Below are 18,933 nucleotides of genomic sequence, written 5' to 3'. Positions count from 1 at the left end.
ATTCCATCCCCTGAAAGGTGTTCTATGATGGGAATCTAAAGATTCCTAATAAATCTACAGTTCCCAGAATTCTTTGAAGGAAGCTGTGACTGTTAAGTGCCATAATAATGATATCACTTAGTAGTGGGGTCAGCCTTACACTAAGACTGAGATAAGAAGTAGTTTTACTCCCCAAGGTTGTGCTGGCAATACTGTGGAAAGAGCTGTTCAGCTAAGCACTTTGAAGCCCCATTTATTTCAATGGGAGAGATTTACATGCACACTTATTTCTTCTATTGAGAGCAGTCCAATTTTATAGCGCTTACTTTTGACTGCATTGTACCTTTGGAGTGCAATGCTGGAAAAAAATACAGTTGGGTTTTATTATTCTCTTTCCCAAGAGTTATTTTTGAGCTCTTCGTGTACACTTTCTTCAGACTGCTTTCTCTACCTTCATTGCCCTCCTTCCCATAAAATTAATTGGCAAACAATTAAAAACAAACAGGCTTGCACACTTGTTGTAACACCTTCTTTCAATAGGCCAGAGTCCAGGAAGCGAAAAAAAAACAGTGTTCTAGACTCTCATAGCATTGTAGGTTCTCTAATAAGTAGAGCTGGAAGAGAAATTCAAGCAAAGAAAGGAGTTCCTTCTTCCCCTGTGGTAGAAGGCCTGGATACTGATTGAGCAAATCCTCACTTAACATTCACAACTTGGAGAACATTCAAGACATCCAGCCTGTCATAAATACAAAGCAATGTAATGCTATTGTAAGAAGTTACAGACTGAGTTGCAGTTAGGAAGAATAAGGACTCAGGAGCTTTACATCATTGGATGCTAGCATTATATTAGGGCTCCAAGTTGAGCTAAGTCTTGTCTAGCCTCCAAGCACAAATGCTCAGTCCTGAACTACATGAAAAATGGACAAAAATGGCATTTGTAGCATGCATTTTTCCTCCCTTGTTGCAAGTGAATTTGGGCATTCTGTTGATGTGCAGGAATGGATAGTACAAAGTTCTCCAAACCTCCTGTTCCTCTAGTGTTATATTAGAAATATTTCCTGCACAACTCCCTTGCTCAACTGGATGCGAAAACTGTCCATCAAGAGTCTCCATATATCTTAGGTCAGGGAGATGTGAAGGCTGTATTTACATTCAAATGTGGCTGTGGAGGACCATCAATTCTTTTTATGCACAACAGAAGTCCAAAACCACCCTGTTAACATGAGTGAGCCCTACCCTAAGGAAGTAGAGTGCAAGTCTCAGGCTGGGTTCCTAAACAGAACTGAACCCCTAAACAGGCCACCCAAAAAAAATACAACAGCAGACAGTCAACACATGTATACATTATGTTGTTGTTGCTTGTTATGTATTTTGTGTTCTCATTTTGTATTTTGATATTTTTGACTGTGTTCCAGTGTAAAACATCATGTACTTCATCAATTGGTGCTTGCATCCCACTGAAATTTATCCCTTTGCCACTGAAAAATAAAAAATAGATACCTTCACTCACTACATCTCCCTAAAAATGTAGCATGTAGGATAAAATTCTGTGTACAGTGGTACCTCGCAAGACGAATGCCTCGTAAGACGAAAAACACACAAGACGAAAGGGTTTTTCGTTTTTGAGTTGCTTTGCAAGACGATTTTCCCTATGGGCTTGCTTCGCAAGACAGAAACGTCTTGCGAGTTTGTTTCCTTTTTCTTACAACCGTTAATACCCAGGGAATCCATGCTCCGCAAGACGAAACAACTCGCGGAACGCATTAATTTCATCTTGCGAGGCACCACTGTATATGTATTCAGGAACAGTAAGGGCTTGTTGACATGGGAATTTATAGTGGATTTGTTGCTGCTTGTGGATGCAAGCTTTACAACATCTGCACAATGCTGTCCTAATCAAAATACCATCATTTAATTGGGAATGTTCTATTTTACAAACAATCCTTAAGTCCAACCACAGTCAGTGTGGATTATAGCTATGGTATTGGGGGGAATTATAATATTATAAAAGAAGTTATTGCAAAATTTAAATACCTGTCCCTTTTCTGATTACTGATACCACACTGTAGTTTAAACCTAGTGGAGGAGGAGGAGGATCAAGGCAACCCCAGAGACTGTTACCTATAAAAACAAATATGTCTAATAATCCTAATGACACATTATTTTGAAAAGGAAAGGAAGTGGGAGAGAAAGATGACCTTCATCAAATCTCCATTCACCATGGATGTTTAATTCTCCTTATGAAACTTACAAGATAAAGACCAGACTCCCTGCCCCTTGTGAATCCCAAACAGTGATGAATGAAACATTTTTGCCACAGGCAATAAAATGGAAGAGCAGTGGAAGAGAGTGGGATATTGCTGAAGCAGCTGCTAATTCAGTAGGATAGGCCAAGATATAGTTCTTTAAGGGAAACTGTTTGGCTTGCTCAGCAACAATTTTGTGTATTTTGTAATGGATCTCACTCCAATATTCACAAACACAAATGCACCTCACTCTAATAGTTGCATGCACAATTCTAGTTCCCTGTTAACTTTGAGAATTCCTGAAGCACAGAAGGAAGGATAATAACAGGAAGATTTAAAGAAGGAACTTGGAAACTCAAGGCAGTAGAAACATAAGATGATTAGAGCCCCACTGAACTTGAAGCATGGGAAGCCCCAACAAAAATTTATAATTTGGCAGAATATTTGGATTATATGATATGTATTTGTATAATTTTGAATACTTAATGTGATCTGATTGGATTGTTAAAATGGAAAATTTAATAAAAATTATTTTTTAATAAAAAAAGAGAGAATTCCTGAAACACTTGAATAGGGTTCAAGTCTTACATCATGGTCCAACACAGAAATGACACCTGAGTAATGCATGATGAACTGTAATCATACAGTATCAGCAGTTTATTATGTGCAAGTTTGCTGTCCATCTCAGTCTTAAGGGACCTTTGGGCTGCTTTCCTCAGCAAGCAGCTCATCCCTCTCCTCTCCATTTTCTGTGATCATTTCCTGTTTACTTTATAAACTTTGGAATATCTTCACTTCTCATGAAATGTCTCTCCTGAAATGGACCTTCATCATCATCATCATTATTTTAACAATAACTTGGGAACCAGGAAATTGAGTGATATCTTGCAGATCCAAACAGAAGCAGAATTTTGTCAAGTAACTAGCAAAGGCCTCTGAAGTAGGTATGCTGACTTTTCTAATGGCTTCATTCAGGTTTACAGCTTGATCACATTCAAATAACCAGATTTTGGAACCCTCAAGTCAATAATTACATATAGTATACTAATGATACCCAGTGGTGTTTTTTTGATTCTGCTTTTGAAAGAATCCTGTGAATCCTTATTAGTGTCAAAGTATTTGTCAAGGGGAAGCCTCCAATTCTTCTCTGAGCCAGCATGCCTCTCTATAACCCAGAACTAAATTTTCCACAAAGCACAGTTCTATCCATATTGACTGGGGCCCAGCTGCTGAACACTGAAGGGATTACTTGCAAGTAAATATGCATAGGATTGGGAGCTTAGTTTGGAATCTAGCAGCAACTCCCTTTTCTCCTCTGCAACCCTGAAATAATACCCCTACAAACACACACACAGAGAGAGCGCAATTGCAATAGAAAGCTCCCACTAGCATCAATGGAGTTCCATTGGTATTACCTTCATAATAAGACAATGCAAGCAGCCAACCTTCCCCCACCCTCCCCTCCAAAAAAATTCCACCCATGTTTAAAATTTCTGTTTTTATATTCTCCTCCATCCCAAGGAAGAGTTGCTGCTTAACTCAAACGCTCACACAGCACCTCTTGGTATATTAATTTACTGTTCTTGGGTCTGTGCAGTTGCTTTCCAGTTCCCAACACCTCTTAGGATGAATTCGGTTGTGACCCCTAGGCTGAATTCCAAAGCACATCTCGCTGCCCTCAGTGGGACTCACTCCGAAGCACAGGCTGAAGTCAAGCCATTTCGGATGGCGAGATCTACACCAGAGTGGAGATATGGGCCGAGCTTCATGATGCTTGAGGTCTTTGTTCTTTATTAAGCACTCCTGCTTCCTGAGTGCCGGAGCTTCGGTGCTACCCCGGCAACGATTTCCACTCAATGCACGAGCCTCGTGCGAAATGTCCCCTCTCCCCCGCCCTCGAGAGCCGCCCGGGGGCGCCGCGGGGGGAATCCGCGCGGGCCGCGTCTGCTTACCTTCCACCAGGGAGGTGAGTAAGGTGACATTTGCCGCTTTGCGCCGGCCGGCTGGCAAATTCAAGCCGATTTTTTCTAGCCTCTCTCGCAACGATCTGCCCCCGTTTTTCGATTTGGCTCTGCAATGGCAAAATGGGGGGGAAAGAAGGTGCTGATTCGAAGCTGAAGGAATGTTCCCAGGAAAGAAACTTTTTTGGGGGGTGGGGGGGAGGAGGAAAAAGCGACTGTGAGGCAGATCCCCGGAGCTGGAAGGGGCTTTAGCGCGCGTGACTGTGTCTGAACTGCAGCTGACTGAGGAAGTTCTAGCAGACAAAATTGAGAAACGGGGAGGGGGGGAGGGAGAGATAAGTAATGAGAGACAGACAGGTAATGAGGAAGGAGAGAGAGAGAAGGAGGGGAGAGTGGGGGAGGGAGAGAAGCAATGAGACAGACAGATCGAGAGATGGGCAATGGGGAGGGGGAGAAAGGAGAGGGGAGGGGAGGGAGAAATAATGATTCTCGAGGAAGAGTTATGCTGAGGGATCACAGAATTGTAGAGTAGGAAGGTGTCCCAAAGGGCGATCTAGTCCAACCCCCCGAAACACATGACTCACTGGTACTGGTTGGACCCTGCACCAAGAAAGCAAAAGGAGATGGGCTGGTAGCACCCAACCAAGGCTGCAGCAGCCCGATTCCATGAGTTTTTATTTGAGCACTGGTTTCATTGTGGCTTGCTCCTAGTAAATGGCTAGATCATGTGCATAGCCAAGGGAGGCAGGGGGCTGGTGGGCAGCTGCCCCCCCCCAATCAATAAAAATCAATAAAAATACATAGCTAATTGCGGTTCTGCTCCACCCCAGCAAAAGGCCTGCCTCCCCCCTTAACAAAAATCCTGGCTACGCCCGTGGGATAGATTATTAGTTTTGAGGAAAAGCAAATGTCTAGCCTTGAGAAACACCTCCGTGGCCATAAAACTGGAAAGGTGGAAAGGTCAGAGAAGTAGGAGATCAAGACTTCCAGGATACAGGTGGCTGTGGAGAGGGGAGTGACGCTTGTACAACTGCCCTCAGCAACGCAAAGAGTTTAGTATTGGTTCTGAGTGTGTGTCTTTTAATTGCAGCTGGCAACCTTATGGCCAATTTAAATATATTTGCCTATTATTGAAATCTCGGTATTGCAGGCACATTTTAACAATATCTACCATTCCTTTTAGAAAAAGACCTCTTATCCATTTCCGCAACATACCACAAATCAAAAAAGCCCACAGAACTGGCAGCCCTGCTTTTTAAAAACGAGTCCTCTCCAATTAAAAGTGGGCCCCATTGAAGGAATGGAAGCTTTCACCAGCTGATCTAGCAATTAAAAGATTGCTGCTTTCCATTCATTTGACAATAGCCACAGACTCGTCTTGCAATGACAGAGGAAGACCCCACCTCTACTTCTGGACTTCACTTCTTCATCAAGCAAATGGCAACCATTGGCCAGGATGCATGTGTGCATATGAACAAAGATGGATGTATGCTGAAGACCACGTGCCCAAGCTTCACACAGGCTGAGGAGGCCTCAGTTTTACCTTTAATATCCATGGCTATTAACCCACCTAGAAATGACACATTGTCTCATACTACAGGGGGGAAAGTCGGAGGGGGGGATAAGAAGGAAAGGGCTTACTCTGCAACTGTGAATATCTTACATTAGAAAGGTGATTTCTGCACTGTTTCCCACCCTCTCTTCTGAAAGACATACCAGCCACCCTGTAGAATAGAGCTTCACACCCTTTCTTTACATGTAAAGAAAGAGATGTTAGGATCCTAGGCCAGCTTGAGAAGATCTATCAGAAAAGCTAGAAGGTTGTCTGCATACTCAACTCATGGGTACTTATTCCTTTTCCTGAAGTCAAATTAGGTTTTAATATTAGCTGGTGTGGTGCCCTCCAGATGTTGGACTACCATCAGTCCCAGCCAGCATGATGTGTCAGGGATGATGGGTGTTGTAGTCTAGCAACATCCAGATGACACCATGTTAGGCTTCAGTTGCAAAAGAAGCACTGTGGAGTCTGGCCAAAGGCCAATATCAGAGGTCGGCAACCTAAGGCCCATGGGCCACAAGCGGCCCATGGGGGTCGTTTAACTGGCCCATGGACCCCCGCCACCCCCTAAGGGACCCCTGCCGCCTGCTTGGTTGGCTTCAGTGAGCCAACTGGCGCGGAGCAGAGCAGGGACAACCTTCCACGACGCTGGCCGGCTTCCCATTGGCTACAGGAAACTCCTGCAGCCAATGGGAAGCTGCACACGCCTCCTCCACGATGGAAGGAGCCCCGGAAATAGTGTTTGCGCATGCGTGTGTGTGCATGCACACACACACTACGGCCCACCACTTTGCTGACTCCTGGCCTATATATACTTAGGCACCCCATTTCACAAAGTGGTGAACCAGATGCCAATCGAAAGTACATAAGCAGCAGACAAGGCCAATAGCCCTCTCCCTCTGGTTGTTTCCCCATAACTGTTCTTTAGAGGCATCATGTATTGTAGCCACTGATAGGCCTGCCCTCCATGAATTGGTCTCATCCCCTTTTAAAATCATCACCACATATTGTGGCAGTGAATTCCATAGCTTCAGTTTGGCCTGTGTGAAGAATGACTCCCGTTTGTCTGCCTGAACCTTGCTTCATTTTGTTTGCGTACCATGGGAGAGGGGAAAACACATCTCTATCCACTATCTCCACATCATAAATATTTGTGAACACCTCGCTCATATTCCTCGTTACTCACCCTTTCCTAAACTAAAAAGCCCCAAACACGGTATCATTTACTCCCAGGTGGGTTGCTGTGACCCAGTGATCATTTGGGTTGCTCTTTCCTTGCAGTCTCATTGCCATCAGCAAACATGGTCACCTCACTGCTCACTTCTAACTCTAAATCATTTATAAACCATTAAAAAATAATAATCCAGTCCCTATGCAGATACCTGTGAGGTCTTATACACCTGACACATCCACTATGAGAACTGTCTATTCATTCTTATTCTCTGCTTCCTGTTCTCTAACCAGGTACCATCAGAGGACCCATCCTCTGATTCCATGACTGCTAGAGTTACGCAATATTTACCAGGTCACCACTGTACACTTATTCAATGGCATTCTTAAAGAACCAGAGTTCAGGCTCAAATGAAGCCCTTACTGAAGAGATGTACCACATTAACTGAAAGTAAGGAGTGTTTCCATGGTGGGGTGTGAAGAGCAAATGGAGCCCCTGCACCAGACCAGCCCTTACCACTGCAGCAACACACCCCACCATGGAAACACTCCTCAAGCAGCTTTGCTATATTTCCATGGAGGGGCATGGAGGGCGAACAGAGCCAGCTGTGGCAGGCCAGCCCTCACCACTGAAGTGATACCAGCCCCGAGCAGTGTGTGATTCCAATGGCTGGTGTTGCTTTGGGAGTGAGGGATGGCCAGGTGCAGTGGGCTTCTTCACCCTCCGCCCCCCCCCCCCGCATCCAAGGGGACATGTGTCCGCCCCAGGAGCAGTGGGAGCACCATTCACCGCTGGTAGATCATCACTCATTCCTTCTTCCCTGGCAGGAGGGAGGAAGCAGCATTTTGTGGTTGCCTCGTGTGACAAAATGTCTTGGGCCAGCCATGTGCCTTAGCAATTCTTACAACAACCTTTTAAAATAAGCCAGCATTATGAATTCATGGAGGGGGGAGTCAAGGTTGAAAGTGAGTGCTTTGCCTAAAAGAGATGGCTAACCTACAGCCCTCAACATGTTGTTGTACTCCAACTCCCATCAGCCCTTGCCAACATAGCCAGTGTTCAAGGATGATAGAACTCATAGCCATAGCTGTCAACTTTTCCCTTTTCTTCGAGGAATCCTATTCAGAATAAGGGAGTTTCCCCTTAAAAAAGGGAAACATTGACAGCTATGCTCATAGCTCAGCAACATCTGGAAGAGACCAGGCTAGCCACTCCTGGCCGAAAGCCACCTAATGTATTTTGACCCCTAGAATGCCTGGCTCACAACTTAACTCCATAAAAAAATTCCTTCCAGAAGCACCTTAGAAAGCAACTAACTTTGTTATTGGTATGATCTTTCGTGTGCATGCACACTTCTTCAGATACACTGGAACAGAAGTCAACAGACCCACCCCCACCCTCTCACTATATATAAGGGTCTGGTGACTTCTGTTCCAGTGTATCTGAAGAAGTGTGCATGCACAAGAAATCTCATACCTATGACAAACTTAGTTGGTCTCTAAGGTCCTACTGGAAGGAATTTTTTTTATTTTGTTTCAACTACGGCAGACCACCACAGCTACCTACCTGTAACTAGAACTTAACTCCAGGCTATTACAGTACAACAGCAAAAGTGCTGAATATGCATACATTATCATATCATCCCTACCCTTCAAGTAAAACTTACTTAAAACAATGTTTAAAAAATAGATGAAAGCAAAAATAGGACATTTGAGATTTCAGCATTGCAGGGGAATTGACTAGATGACCCCTGGTACCCTTTTCAACCCAATGATTCCATGATTCATGGTTACTGACAACAACAACAACAACAACAACAACAACAACAACAACAACAACAACAACAACAACAACTTAACATATCACAGGAAACAAAAATCAAAGGGCACCTGAGCAGGACAAGGTCCCCAAAGGACATGAGAGACTCGGTTGTAGGCAAGCCTTACTGGGGGAACACTCCAAATATGGGGTGCAACAGCTGAAAAGAGTTTTTTTCTCAGTTGCTATGTACCTCATCTCCAAAGGCACAGCCACCCAGGCCCAGAAGATGATCTTAGCATTTGGGTAGTCCATTTGGGAGTATTTGAAGAACCTGAGTCCCAAGCTGTATATTGCTTTAAAGGATACGCTCCTGAACTTTGAATTGTGCTCTGAAAAGCAGTGCCAATGTAGTCCTTTAAGAACTGGTGAGATGTGTTGCACATGACCAGTCCCAGTCAAAAGCCTTGCAGCCAACTGTTTTTTTCCAAGAAGTCCTCAGAGGCCCATGCATGCATAGTGGTAACCAGACTGTTAAGTATATGTCCTATGAGGTCTTCTACATGCATCAACATCAACAGATATGCACATAGCTGATCCCTGTAATAAACCTCACACATAAGCACACATATACCTATCCCAAGGGCTTACCTTCTAAGTACTCCTCCAAGAAGCGAGGCATTCAAACATTCTGGGGGTGAGAGGCGCCTTTGAACTTCTCCAACAGTTACTTTGTACTTGGAAGTTGAGCTGAGCAAGGAGAGCCGCCCAGGTACTGAACAAAATACTTCGCCTGTGTTCACAGACATGCCACCAAGGAAGCCATCTTTGTTCATCATCAGGGAAGTTACAGATTTTGGAGGAACTGGAACTGGGGAGACAGAAAAGTAGGTGTGGGAAACAGCACACTTCAGGGACCGGCTCAGTCATAAGACCACATTTGCTACACCAGAAATCAGTCCCATTGATTCAGCACCTTTTGTTTGGATGGCTTACTGCTCAGAGTCATATGGGGGATCCCATCACAGGGATGGTTCTTATAGAGCTGCCATGACAGGCCCCAATGCCATATTAGCAGTGTTTCACATAGAAAGACCCTTTGGGCATTATCCTCAGAACACGAGAGCTGCTAAACTGAGAGGGGCCAAAGGACCCTATCCAGAATGACACTGAACAGAGTGGGAGCAGCTGCCATGCAGCCTGACTCCATCCTTTACGGCTCACAGTAATGCTTGGAAGTCACTCTAAGACTAAGCTGTGGGCAGAGGAGCTCCTTTCCAGGACAGTGAGACTCTTCTTTCAGGAAGGAGCAACTGTAGCATAATAATGAGGAGTCAGTCTCGGACATTAGGCATTTCCCACAACACAGAAAAAAGCCACATTGCTGAAGGTGATGTTGGCCAGAGTCCCATATTGCCTCAGGTTCCATGGAAAAGGACCAAATTCTTTCCATGGAAGTAGTGAAAGGAGACTTGCTGCAATGGTCCCAGGACAACAAGGTGAACTTGGAAGGGAAGGGAACACAACCCATATGGAAAAAGTCAATACCTACAATACTACCAGACTTAACATTACTGTTTCCTATGCAATTAATAACTCACATATTTTGTGCTCCTGGATACTAAGTCTCCAATATAATGCAAAGATGGGTCATTCTAAGCTCTCCAAAAGGGATCACCTAAAAACTCAGAAGAAGAAAGGGGTGCACTGAAAGTTGGCATACTGCCTTTACATGTCTATCAGAAAACATTCGGCTGCCATGGGGTTGGGCTGGAAAGTCTTCTCCACCAGCAGAAGCTGCCAACTAGTTTTCTTGCACAACTCCTAGTAAATACCTTCATAATAGTCAGAAATGCAATAGATTAAGGGTGCCCCCCCCCACACACACACGCTGCCCCATGCCAGGACAAGATTTTGATCATTTTATATCTACCTATTGGGTGCTAGTTTTACTTACTTATTTGCTTAATTATTCATAATCCACCATGTGTGTGTGTGGCAGGGTACAACATAAAAACACAATAGGCACAGGAATGGCAGTAGTGGAGGGGGATGAGGAACCCCTCTCGTCACTGAGAAGCCAGGTTTAACAGGTGGATGTCTATGAAGAGAGCCAGCTTCTCTTAGTCAACTTGAGTTCAGCAGAGTACAGCTGTTGTGTCCCAGTTTCGTTAATTTTTAATTCTGTGTTCATCTTAATTAGTTCATGAACTCTGAGTTTCCACTCTCTCTTTTAAGATGACATGGAGCCTATGTCCTAAACCCTTACATGGAGTGGGAAGGGCATTTCACTAGATTTATAGAGTTGGAGGGACCTGAAAGGTCATCTGTTTTGCTGCTGTTGCTGCAGCATCTTGGATAGGTGGCAATTAAGCTTTGGAAACCTCCAGTGAAGGAGAGGCCTCCATCTTCCAAGGGAGTTTCCCTAACACTTTGTCAAAATCACCAATATTGTAATTTCAACCCACTGCTTCAGGTCCTTTCCTAAAGCATCAGAAAATAAATTAGCTCCATGTTTTAAGATGCTTGTCATATCACCACCTCTTAATCGTCTTTTCTGGGCTAAATAGCATCTTAGGCCACACCTGCTGAAGCTAATTTTCTGCACGATATTTAGGGTGGGGAAGACTATCCATGTTGTATTTAGTCACCCAGTTGTCTCTCCAAATCTCAAACCAACAATTGTATATCTTTCTCTGGGCCAGTGACTGTTTCAAGCTTTTTCACAGATTATATATTTAGAACACCAACCCATTAATAGTTTAATCCCAGGGTAGTTGCAACAATACTCCAATTAACCCTTCATAGATTCTTCCTTATCTCTAGGGAAGTTGCCCTGGTGTTTCTAAGTATATTTGTAATTATGTAGAAGTTGGAGACAGCAGGCAGCCTTTACTACAACCACATGGTAAAACAGAATATGTAACAAGGGCAATTAGAGATCTACAGCCTGACCCACTAACCCATTGAGCCAGAGAAACTTGTATGGAAAGCTCATTTAGGCACTGTGAAGTGATTGGGACATCACATTAAAAAAAAAAACCACACACATTTTGGTTTAACTTGTTCCTGGATCACATCTATAAATACAGTTTTTTAAAAGAGGGAAGTAAGCTTTTGACCTGCTCAGTGTAGCTCCGTAGATTATAATGGACAAGCCAAAGAAAAAAATATCAGTGTTCTTAATAATATTTGTGGGATATCCAGAAAAAGCAGTCAAGTCCAGCATTTCCCGTTTGCTAGAATGAGCACTCAGAGTTTAGACTGGTCAGTAACTTCTCTCTCTACGTATAAATTGTAAGACACTTTGTGCACTGTATAAATAAATAGTTATTACTCGTAAATATTTGTTTCATTATTTTTTTAGTAGTGATTCACAAATAGAAAAAGGAAAGGAATCCAATGAATTTATAAACTGGTAAGCTTAGCAGCTGGATCATTTTTGCACTGGTTTGATAAAAACTTGTATATTTGGGAGTTTTTAACCCTTTATCCTGGCTTGGAATTGATGAAAGCATTATTTTTTATTTAACAGACAGATTGGGAGGGCTGGGTGTGTAAAAAAAGCAAATCATTCTAATTCCAAATGAAAATGGAGCTCACTACTGAAAAGCTGCTTTTCCCTAAGATTCCAAGTTGTTCAATCCATTTATTTCAAGAATGAGCACTGTTTTAAGAGAATTAGAGCAAATTCACCAACCATAAGTAGACTTGGGTATAAAGTTATTAAACAGGGCACACACACCCCCCCAAAAAAAAACAAATAGAAGGAAATTATTGATGATGTATTTTGCTTGCTACTGAACTTTTTAAAAAATCCCTATGATTTGCAGCAGGTGCGCTGATCAATCAACCAATCACTGTAATTTATACAGAGACTTATTGCATCCCTCCCCCAGTTGTTTCATTTGCTGCCTGTAATTGAGAACAAACCATACTTAAGGTACCCTTCATGCAAGAGTTAATAAGGGCTGACAGCTGCTGCTATTGCTGCTTCCTTGAGATCATTGCAGGCTGGTGTTACCTTAATAGACAAAGCGAGGTCTCAAGTTCGAAAAGGGAGGGAAGGAGACATTTGGATTCTACAAACATGCCCTGCAGGAGGCCAAATATATGGCAAGTCCAGATTCTGTACTTTACACTCGTTCTTATATAGAGCAGATGAAATGGTAAACCTGTGTCCGGACTGTCCCACTTCAGATTGTAGGTGAATGCTTTCTTGGGCGGGGGGGGGGGTGATTTCTGGATATAGAAAACTAAATGTCAGAGGAAAGGGTTATAACCTAGCCATTTTCCTGATATGCTAGATTTCTTACACTTAGGAATGTTATCCAAAGGCAAAAGACTGCGCCGCTTGAGCCGCCCGCCTGCAATCTGAAGTGGTACACTCCTGTAAGGAGGCTACCACAGCTATTAATTGTGAGAACCAGGTCGCAGCTTTCTATGACACTTTCATGCCTCAAAATGAATCGCATCTATAATTGGTTAGGAGAGAGGGAAGCCAACTTTTAAGAACTCCTTAAGGATTCTTAATATCATTATATATTATGGCGCTAGAGTTTCAGCCAGGTGTGAAGTACAATCTGAGCTATTTCAACGGGACTCTTTATTTCCAGCTTTGTATCCCTAGGAAAAGGATTGTTGTCCCATTCATGAAAATACTCTTAGTGGCAAAAGGGGCGGGAGTATGGTGCGCGCGCGTTGCATATATATTGATTACATACACATCATCTCCCGAGCTTCCCAAACGTGTAAGATCGAGTGTCTTTACAGGCTAGGCTTACCAAGGAAATTGGCAAGTCAATAACCTCAAGGGAAGGAATAGACAGAACAAGCCTTCGTCCAGGTTTTATTACAAAATATTTCCTTCCACCACACCAGAATCCCACACTAAAGCGCTGTAACAGCTACAGAAGTCCCAAGCCCGTGTTAGATTTCATAGATCCGTGCTGCTTGGTGCGGATTGGACGGAAGTTTCAAAGTAAACGACTGAGTGGTTTTGCCTCATGGGAAGCGAAAGCTGGCTCGGCTTCCGTTTGCTCTTCTCGCTCATATATTTTATCTTCCTTATTTCACGCAGTTCGATTTATTATTTATATTATTTTTTAATATATATATCTATATCGCCCTTCTTCCGAGGGCGGCTTACAATATAAAAACACAAAAATACATAACATAGTAACAAACTAAAACAGTAAACCGCCCCGCCCCCATTTAAAAGTCCATAGATATTTATCTATCTGTCTATCTAATCGATCTATGACTCGTCTAGGGCAAGGTGTTGCAGGGGCTTATCTGTGCAATCAATCCCAACTGAGTGACTCAGTTGTGGCTTAACTGCGCCCTGTGGATAAGGGGAATGCACTCTGCACATGCTCTAAGGGACTATCTTCGTTATTAACCTGCATCTTCTAGACCTTATTATCGGCTTTGTAAAACGAGTCCTAGGGGTCTCGTAAATCTTTCAGCTGGGTCCTAAACTTGATTTTTACTAGCATTCTTTAAGTCCTCACCAGAACTTCCTTCCAAGAGATGTATTTAGAATGAATCTCCCTCCCCTCCCTTTTAATACCTCTGCATTTTAGAAATAGGTCTGTCAGGGCTCCTGAACGCCTTCCATGACCAGAAAATAAAATATCAAAATCACAGAAGGCATTTAATTAGAAAGAAACGAAAGAGGTCCAATCTCATCAAACAGAGTGGGAGCAGCAGCCTTGGGATCTCGGCTGACCAGGCCTAAAACAAGTCTGGGGGTGAGTTTGGATGGCCGTCCTCGGCAAAGACCCCCATCCTAACCGCCTTCAGCCTCTGTCGCCCCCGGCCGCTTAACTGGCGTGGCGAGGAAGTCACAGCAGCTCTCACTGGCAACGCAACAACATGGTCACGCCGAGAGAAAGGGGTCCCATTTTTAAAACGAAGACGACCCCCTTACACACCACTTGCTTTTTAGTTGCATCCTCACACGAGGAAACCGCACCCTTACAGGGCAGGTCTACACAGATTTACTCCGAAGCAAGCCTCACTAGTTTACTGCGGCGGGCGGGCGGGCGGGGGGGTCTCAACCTTACCCTACAAGTGGCAGCGCCCCCTCCCTTTTATCGACCGAGAAGCATTTTTAATAGGCGCTGAAAAATATTTACAGCTGGAATCGCAGCCAACTCTATAGGTCTGAGCCTCTGTGTTCTCGGACGCGCTTGCCAACAAACCATTCGTCTGCCCGGAAGAGTTTTAGAAGGACAGGGATGTAAATGAAAGAGCCTGAGAGATGCAGTTCTGCCCCCTTGTCTTCAGCAGAAAGAGGTTGTGTGTCTCCAGGACAGCCACTACTACGAGGACGCCGCTGGCAGGGTTCGTTGGTTTGTTAAATTTCTATAGCGCCCTTCATCCGAGGATCACAGGGCGGTTTACAATAAGACCATAGCAAAACTAGAAAGATGCCCTATTCCTAACGCTGCTCATCTTTCCTGCATTGTGGAATCTGGAAGTATCTTGCCATAATTGTTAGCAGCAGGTATCCTACATTTCTTGGGTTGTGGCTGAAGGAATACATTCAGGAAACAGTTTGTTTTTTTCAGCTTTAGAGGACTTGCGTTGGAACTGAGTACTCTTACGAAGCCTGATCCCTATACATATTTACTCGGAAGCAAGTCCCACCACGTTCGATAGGACTTGCTACCAGAGAAGCATGCACAGGATTGCAGCCTTACCTGGAAGTCAGTCCAAGACAATGGGACTTACTTTGCGGGGTGGGGGCGGTTAAATTAAAATAAGTGACCAGAAGACCAGATCCAAGGGTCCAGCAGCCTGCATCCTAAACTTGTCTCCGGGGAGCAAGGGCTCCAAAAGGGGCCCCAACCCCACCCTAACCCCCACCGCACTTTCTCCCCAGTTGCTTAATTTGGTTGGGACCATTCTCACGTCCAGGATCCTTTTCACCCTTTCCTTACGTGGGGATGTGCTTCCAATTAAATGTGTTGAGGTCGGAGCGCGAGTCCTGCAGCCAACTGGGCGGTGGATCTGGATGCCAGTGTCTCATCAAACCCATCCTCCAAGTAAGTAGACCATTCAGGCTGCAACCCTGTGCATACTTACCTGGGAGTAAGCGCCGTTGAACACACTGGGACTTACTTCCGAGTAAACATACATAGGATCGGGCTGGACATGAGGGGAAAAAAACAAAACAAGAACACACACACTCTACTTGATGTAAAGAAAACATTCATCTGAGTCAGAGGCTGCGATCCTAAGTCACAAGAGGGACCTTCATTAAAATGAACGGAACTTGCCTCTAAGTAGATCTGATCGGGACTGGAGTGCAAGGGGAGTTTAAACAGATATTGCACTTGTCCCTTTGCCCGCTTATATAACTGAAGCGAATGCATTTCATAGCATTTTCCCAGGTAGGTACCGTCTAACAGGTATTATGGCGCCTGGCTGCTGCTTCTTCTTGTTATTGCTACAGTCCCTTTGAAAGAAGCAGCCCTTTAGTAAAGGGCGAGATGACTTGGGCAAATACGGAGAGCTCTTGCAAACCTCTACACCAGTGTTTCCCAACCTTTTGGTCTCCAGCTGTTTTTGGACTACAATTCCCATCATCCCTGACCACTGGTCTTGCTAGCTAGGGATGATGGGAGTTGTAGTCCAAAAACAGCTGGAGACCAAAGGTTGGGAAACACTGCTCTACACAACTGTATCCATTGCAATTTCATAGCTCCGGAGATGTGCGCTCTAACCTCCAGTCCATCTTTTGTAAATTACCTAATTCTTCTCTCTCTTTTTGAATGGGAAAATGGAAAGAAAAGGAAAAAGTGAGCCTCCCATGGAAGAAACTATAGGGATCGAGTTATCCAGATCTGTATAATTACTTTTATATTAAAGCTATTTCCAAATGTAATGCAATTTGGAGATTTCAGTTATTCAAGATATACCCATTAGGTGCACAAGAGCGGGGGCGTAGGCGGCACAACGAACAGCGAAAGCACACAGCTCATGATGAATTTTAACCTAAATTGCTCCTCCACTTGTTGTTGTTGTTGATGATGATGATGATTACGATGATCCAGAGGAGCTTAATTTTGTTCTTGAGTTCAGCGTAGCAACGATTTTACGCTCCCAGCCATGGTACCTCCACTGTCCCTGAACACCAGTTGCAGGGAACCACAAATGGGGAGGATCTGTTGTGCTCTGGTCCTCCTTGACGGCTTCCCATAGGCATCTGGTTGGCTAGTATGAGATCAGGATAACGGACTAGACGGGCCTTGGGCCCGATCCAGCAGGGCTCTTCTGTTAGCTCAAACTACTGACTGTTTCTGATGCTAGCGCTCAGCCCCGAAACTTTTCAGAGGCAGAGTGACTCTGAGCACGGACAGAGCTCAGTTGGCTCCTCGCTGGGTCTGAAGTACTATTAACATCTGTTTTACTTCTCTGTAGCCACTGAATGCAATAGAATTTACTTCCCATTAAATATTAAGGATCGTTCTTCACTTTATACGGAGGAAAGAACTGGAATTGCGGACTGGTATCATTTCAATTGCCGAAGTGTGGCTGGGTGTGCCGTTTCCGAATGCTCCCCAAAGTAACCCCATCGCTCTGCATTGGGTAAACTAGCACACGAGAGAGAGAGAGAGAGAGAAAGTTTTGCACAGCCTCTTTCCTCAGCGCCAACATTATTAGCTGCAGGGAACTGTGCCGGCCACCAGAGCGGCGTCCGGAAGTGACCCCAACCTGCAACTCCCCGGCTGAATCCGCCACCCATTCCGTAAGGCCATCAACCCAGACACACTTTGCAACAGCCCCCACAGAACTCAGCGGGGTCTTTCCGTCAGAGCAAATCCATGTTCCTGGCTAGTCATCTACTTTCTTTATAAGTCAATGGAATTTACTCCCAAGTAAAAGTCACCAAGATTGAGGAGCGGATGGGGAAGGGGAGTTGCAGCTTTTCTTCCACGTATTATCATTATCATTAGCACATATTTATTTATACCCCTGGGACGCGGGTGGCGCTGTGGGTTAAACCACAGAGCCTAGGACTTGCCGATCAGAAGGTCCGCGGTTCAAATCCCCATGACGGGGTGAGCTCCCGTTGCTCGGTCCCTGCTCCTGCCAACCTAGCAGTTCGAAAGCACGTGCAAGTAGATAAATAGGTACCGCTTCGGCGGGAAGGTAAACGGCGTTTCCATGTGCTACTCTGGTTCGCCAGAAGGCTTAGTCATGCTGGCCACATGACCTGGAAGCTGTACGCCGGCTCCCTCCGCCAGTAAAGCTAGATGAGCACCGCAACCCCAGAGTCGGCCATGAATGGACCTAATGGTCAGGGGTCCCCTTTACCTTTATTTATACCCCGCCTTTTTCCCTGACAAGGTCTCAAGGCGATTTACAGCGACCCGCCCCCCCCCCTTGAGCCACTACATCCTTTGGTTGGGCTGCTGTACCGGGCAAGGGACACCCCCCCCCCCGCTCCTCTCTCAAACCCAAGAGCCTTTTCCTCTCTCGTCTCCTTGAGAGCGCTTCCTCCCGCACCGGCTGCCACTCCGGTGTAACCGAGGTGGGTGCTTTTGTTTTAATTTCTAACAGAAGGAAGGGACCGCCCTCCCCGCTTCGCTCTCGCTCTTCCTCCCTCCCCTCCTCCCTTTCTCGTGAGCTTATCAATAGGAGCGAGGGAGCCGCAGTAGCCGCTTGGTTTGCTAGTAATTATGAACGACAATCCTGTTCCCGAAAACGGGAGCTCTTAGTCGAGCAAGATCGCTTTGAAACGACAGCAGGAAACGGCAAGGAAATGGAGCGTGCAGCAACCCAGCGTGAAACTTTCGCTTCTTTACATGTTTACCATTTTCCACGCATATATTAAGGCTGGGCGGGCAGGGAGAAAAGAAAATCGGTTCTGCTTTGGGTTGCTCCCACACAACAGAGAGCAAACAAACAAACAAAGTAAAAGGGGGCGATTCCAGAGCAATGGGGCTCCCAAATACCTTGTGATAGGATCACAAGCCTAGATTTATGGCGCTTCTGAGTTTCTGTTTATTTTCGTTTTTTATATTAATCATACGTAAAAAAAACCCACAACCGCACTTAATTAGGGTTTGGAATCGTGGAATTGTTATTATGTAATGTGGGTGTTTTCTGGAGCAACACCCAGAGCCACGACCCATTTGCTCGCAAGGAATCCTCTTAAAATAAATCCGGCCAGTAGCCAGCAAGCGGATTGTGCTAATTTATCTGGAAGTCTCTTTAAAATCTGTTTGTGTCGAGTAATGAGCGCAC

The 18,933-nt window shown here is 44.7% G+C and overlaps 1 protein-coding gene across 9 annotated transcripts in view; it reads right to left on the bottom strand.

Annotated features, from left to right (window-relative positions):
* TFAP2B (transcription factor AP-2 beta) overlaps nt 1-18,933 on the bottom strand; it is a 66,250-nt gene that overhangs the window by 25,185 nt on the left and 22,132 nt on the right. For 6 of the 9 annotated variants that reach the window (XR_014154881.1, XM_081855615.1, XM_081855613.1 and 3 more), the window contains 3 exons: nt 15,766-15,828; nt 9,325-9,544; nt 4,178-4,296 (listed from right to left, as the gene is read on the bottom strand). Coding sequence is in view for 8 of the 9 variants with exons in the window: in XM_081855615.1 (XP_081711741.1) it covers nt 4,178-4,296; nt 9,325-9,544; nt 15,766-15,828 (402 nt within the window). In the remaining variant the exon portion in view is untranslated. The remainder of the gene's footprint in view (nt 1-4,177; nt 4,297-9,324; nt 9,545-15,765; nt 15,829-18,933) is intronic. The other 3 variants (XM_081855619.1, XM_081855618.1, XM_081855620.1) reach the window with 1 other exon arrangement.

Source organism: Podarcis erhardii, assembly GCF_964252035.2.
Source record: "Podarcis erhardii genome assembly, chromosome: 3".
Taxonomy (NCBI): Eukaryota; Metazoa; Chordata; class Lepidosauria; order Squamata; family Lacertidae; genus Podarcis; species Podarcis erhardii.
This window is presented reverse-complemented; position numbering and strand designations above follow the sequence as displayed.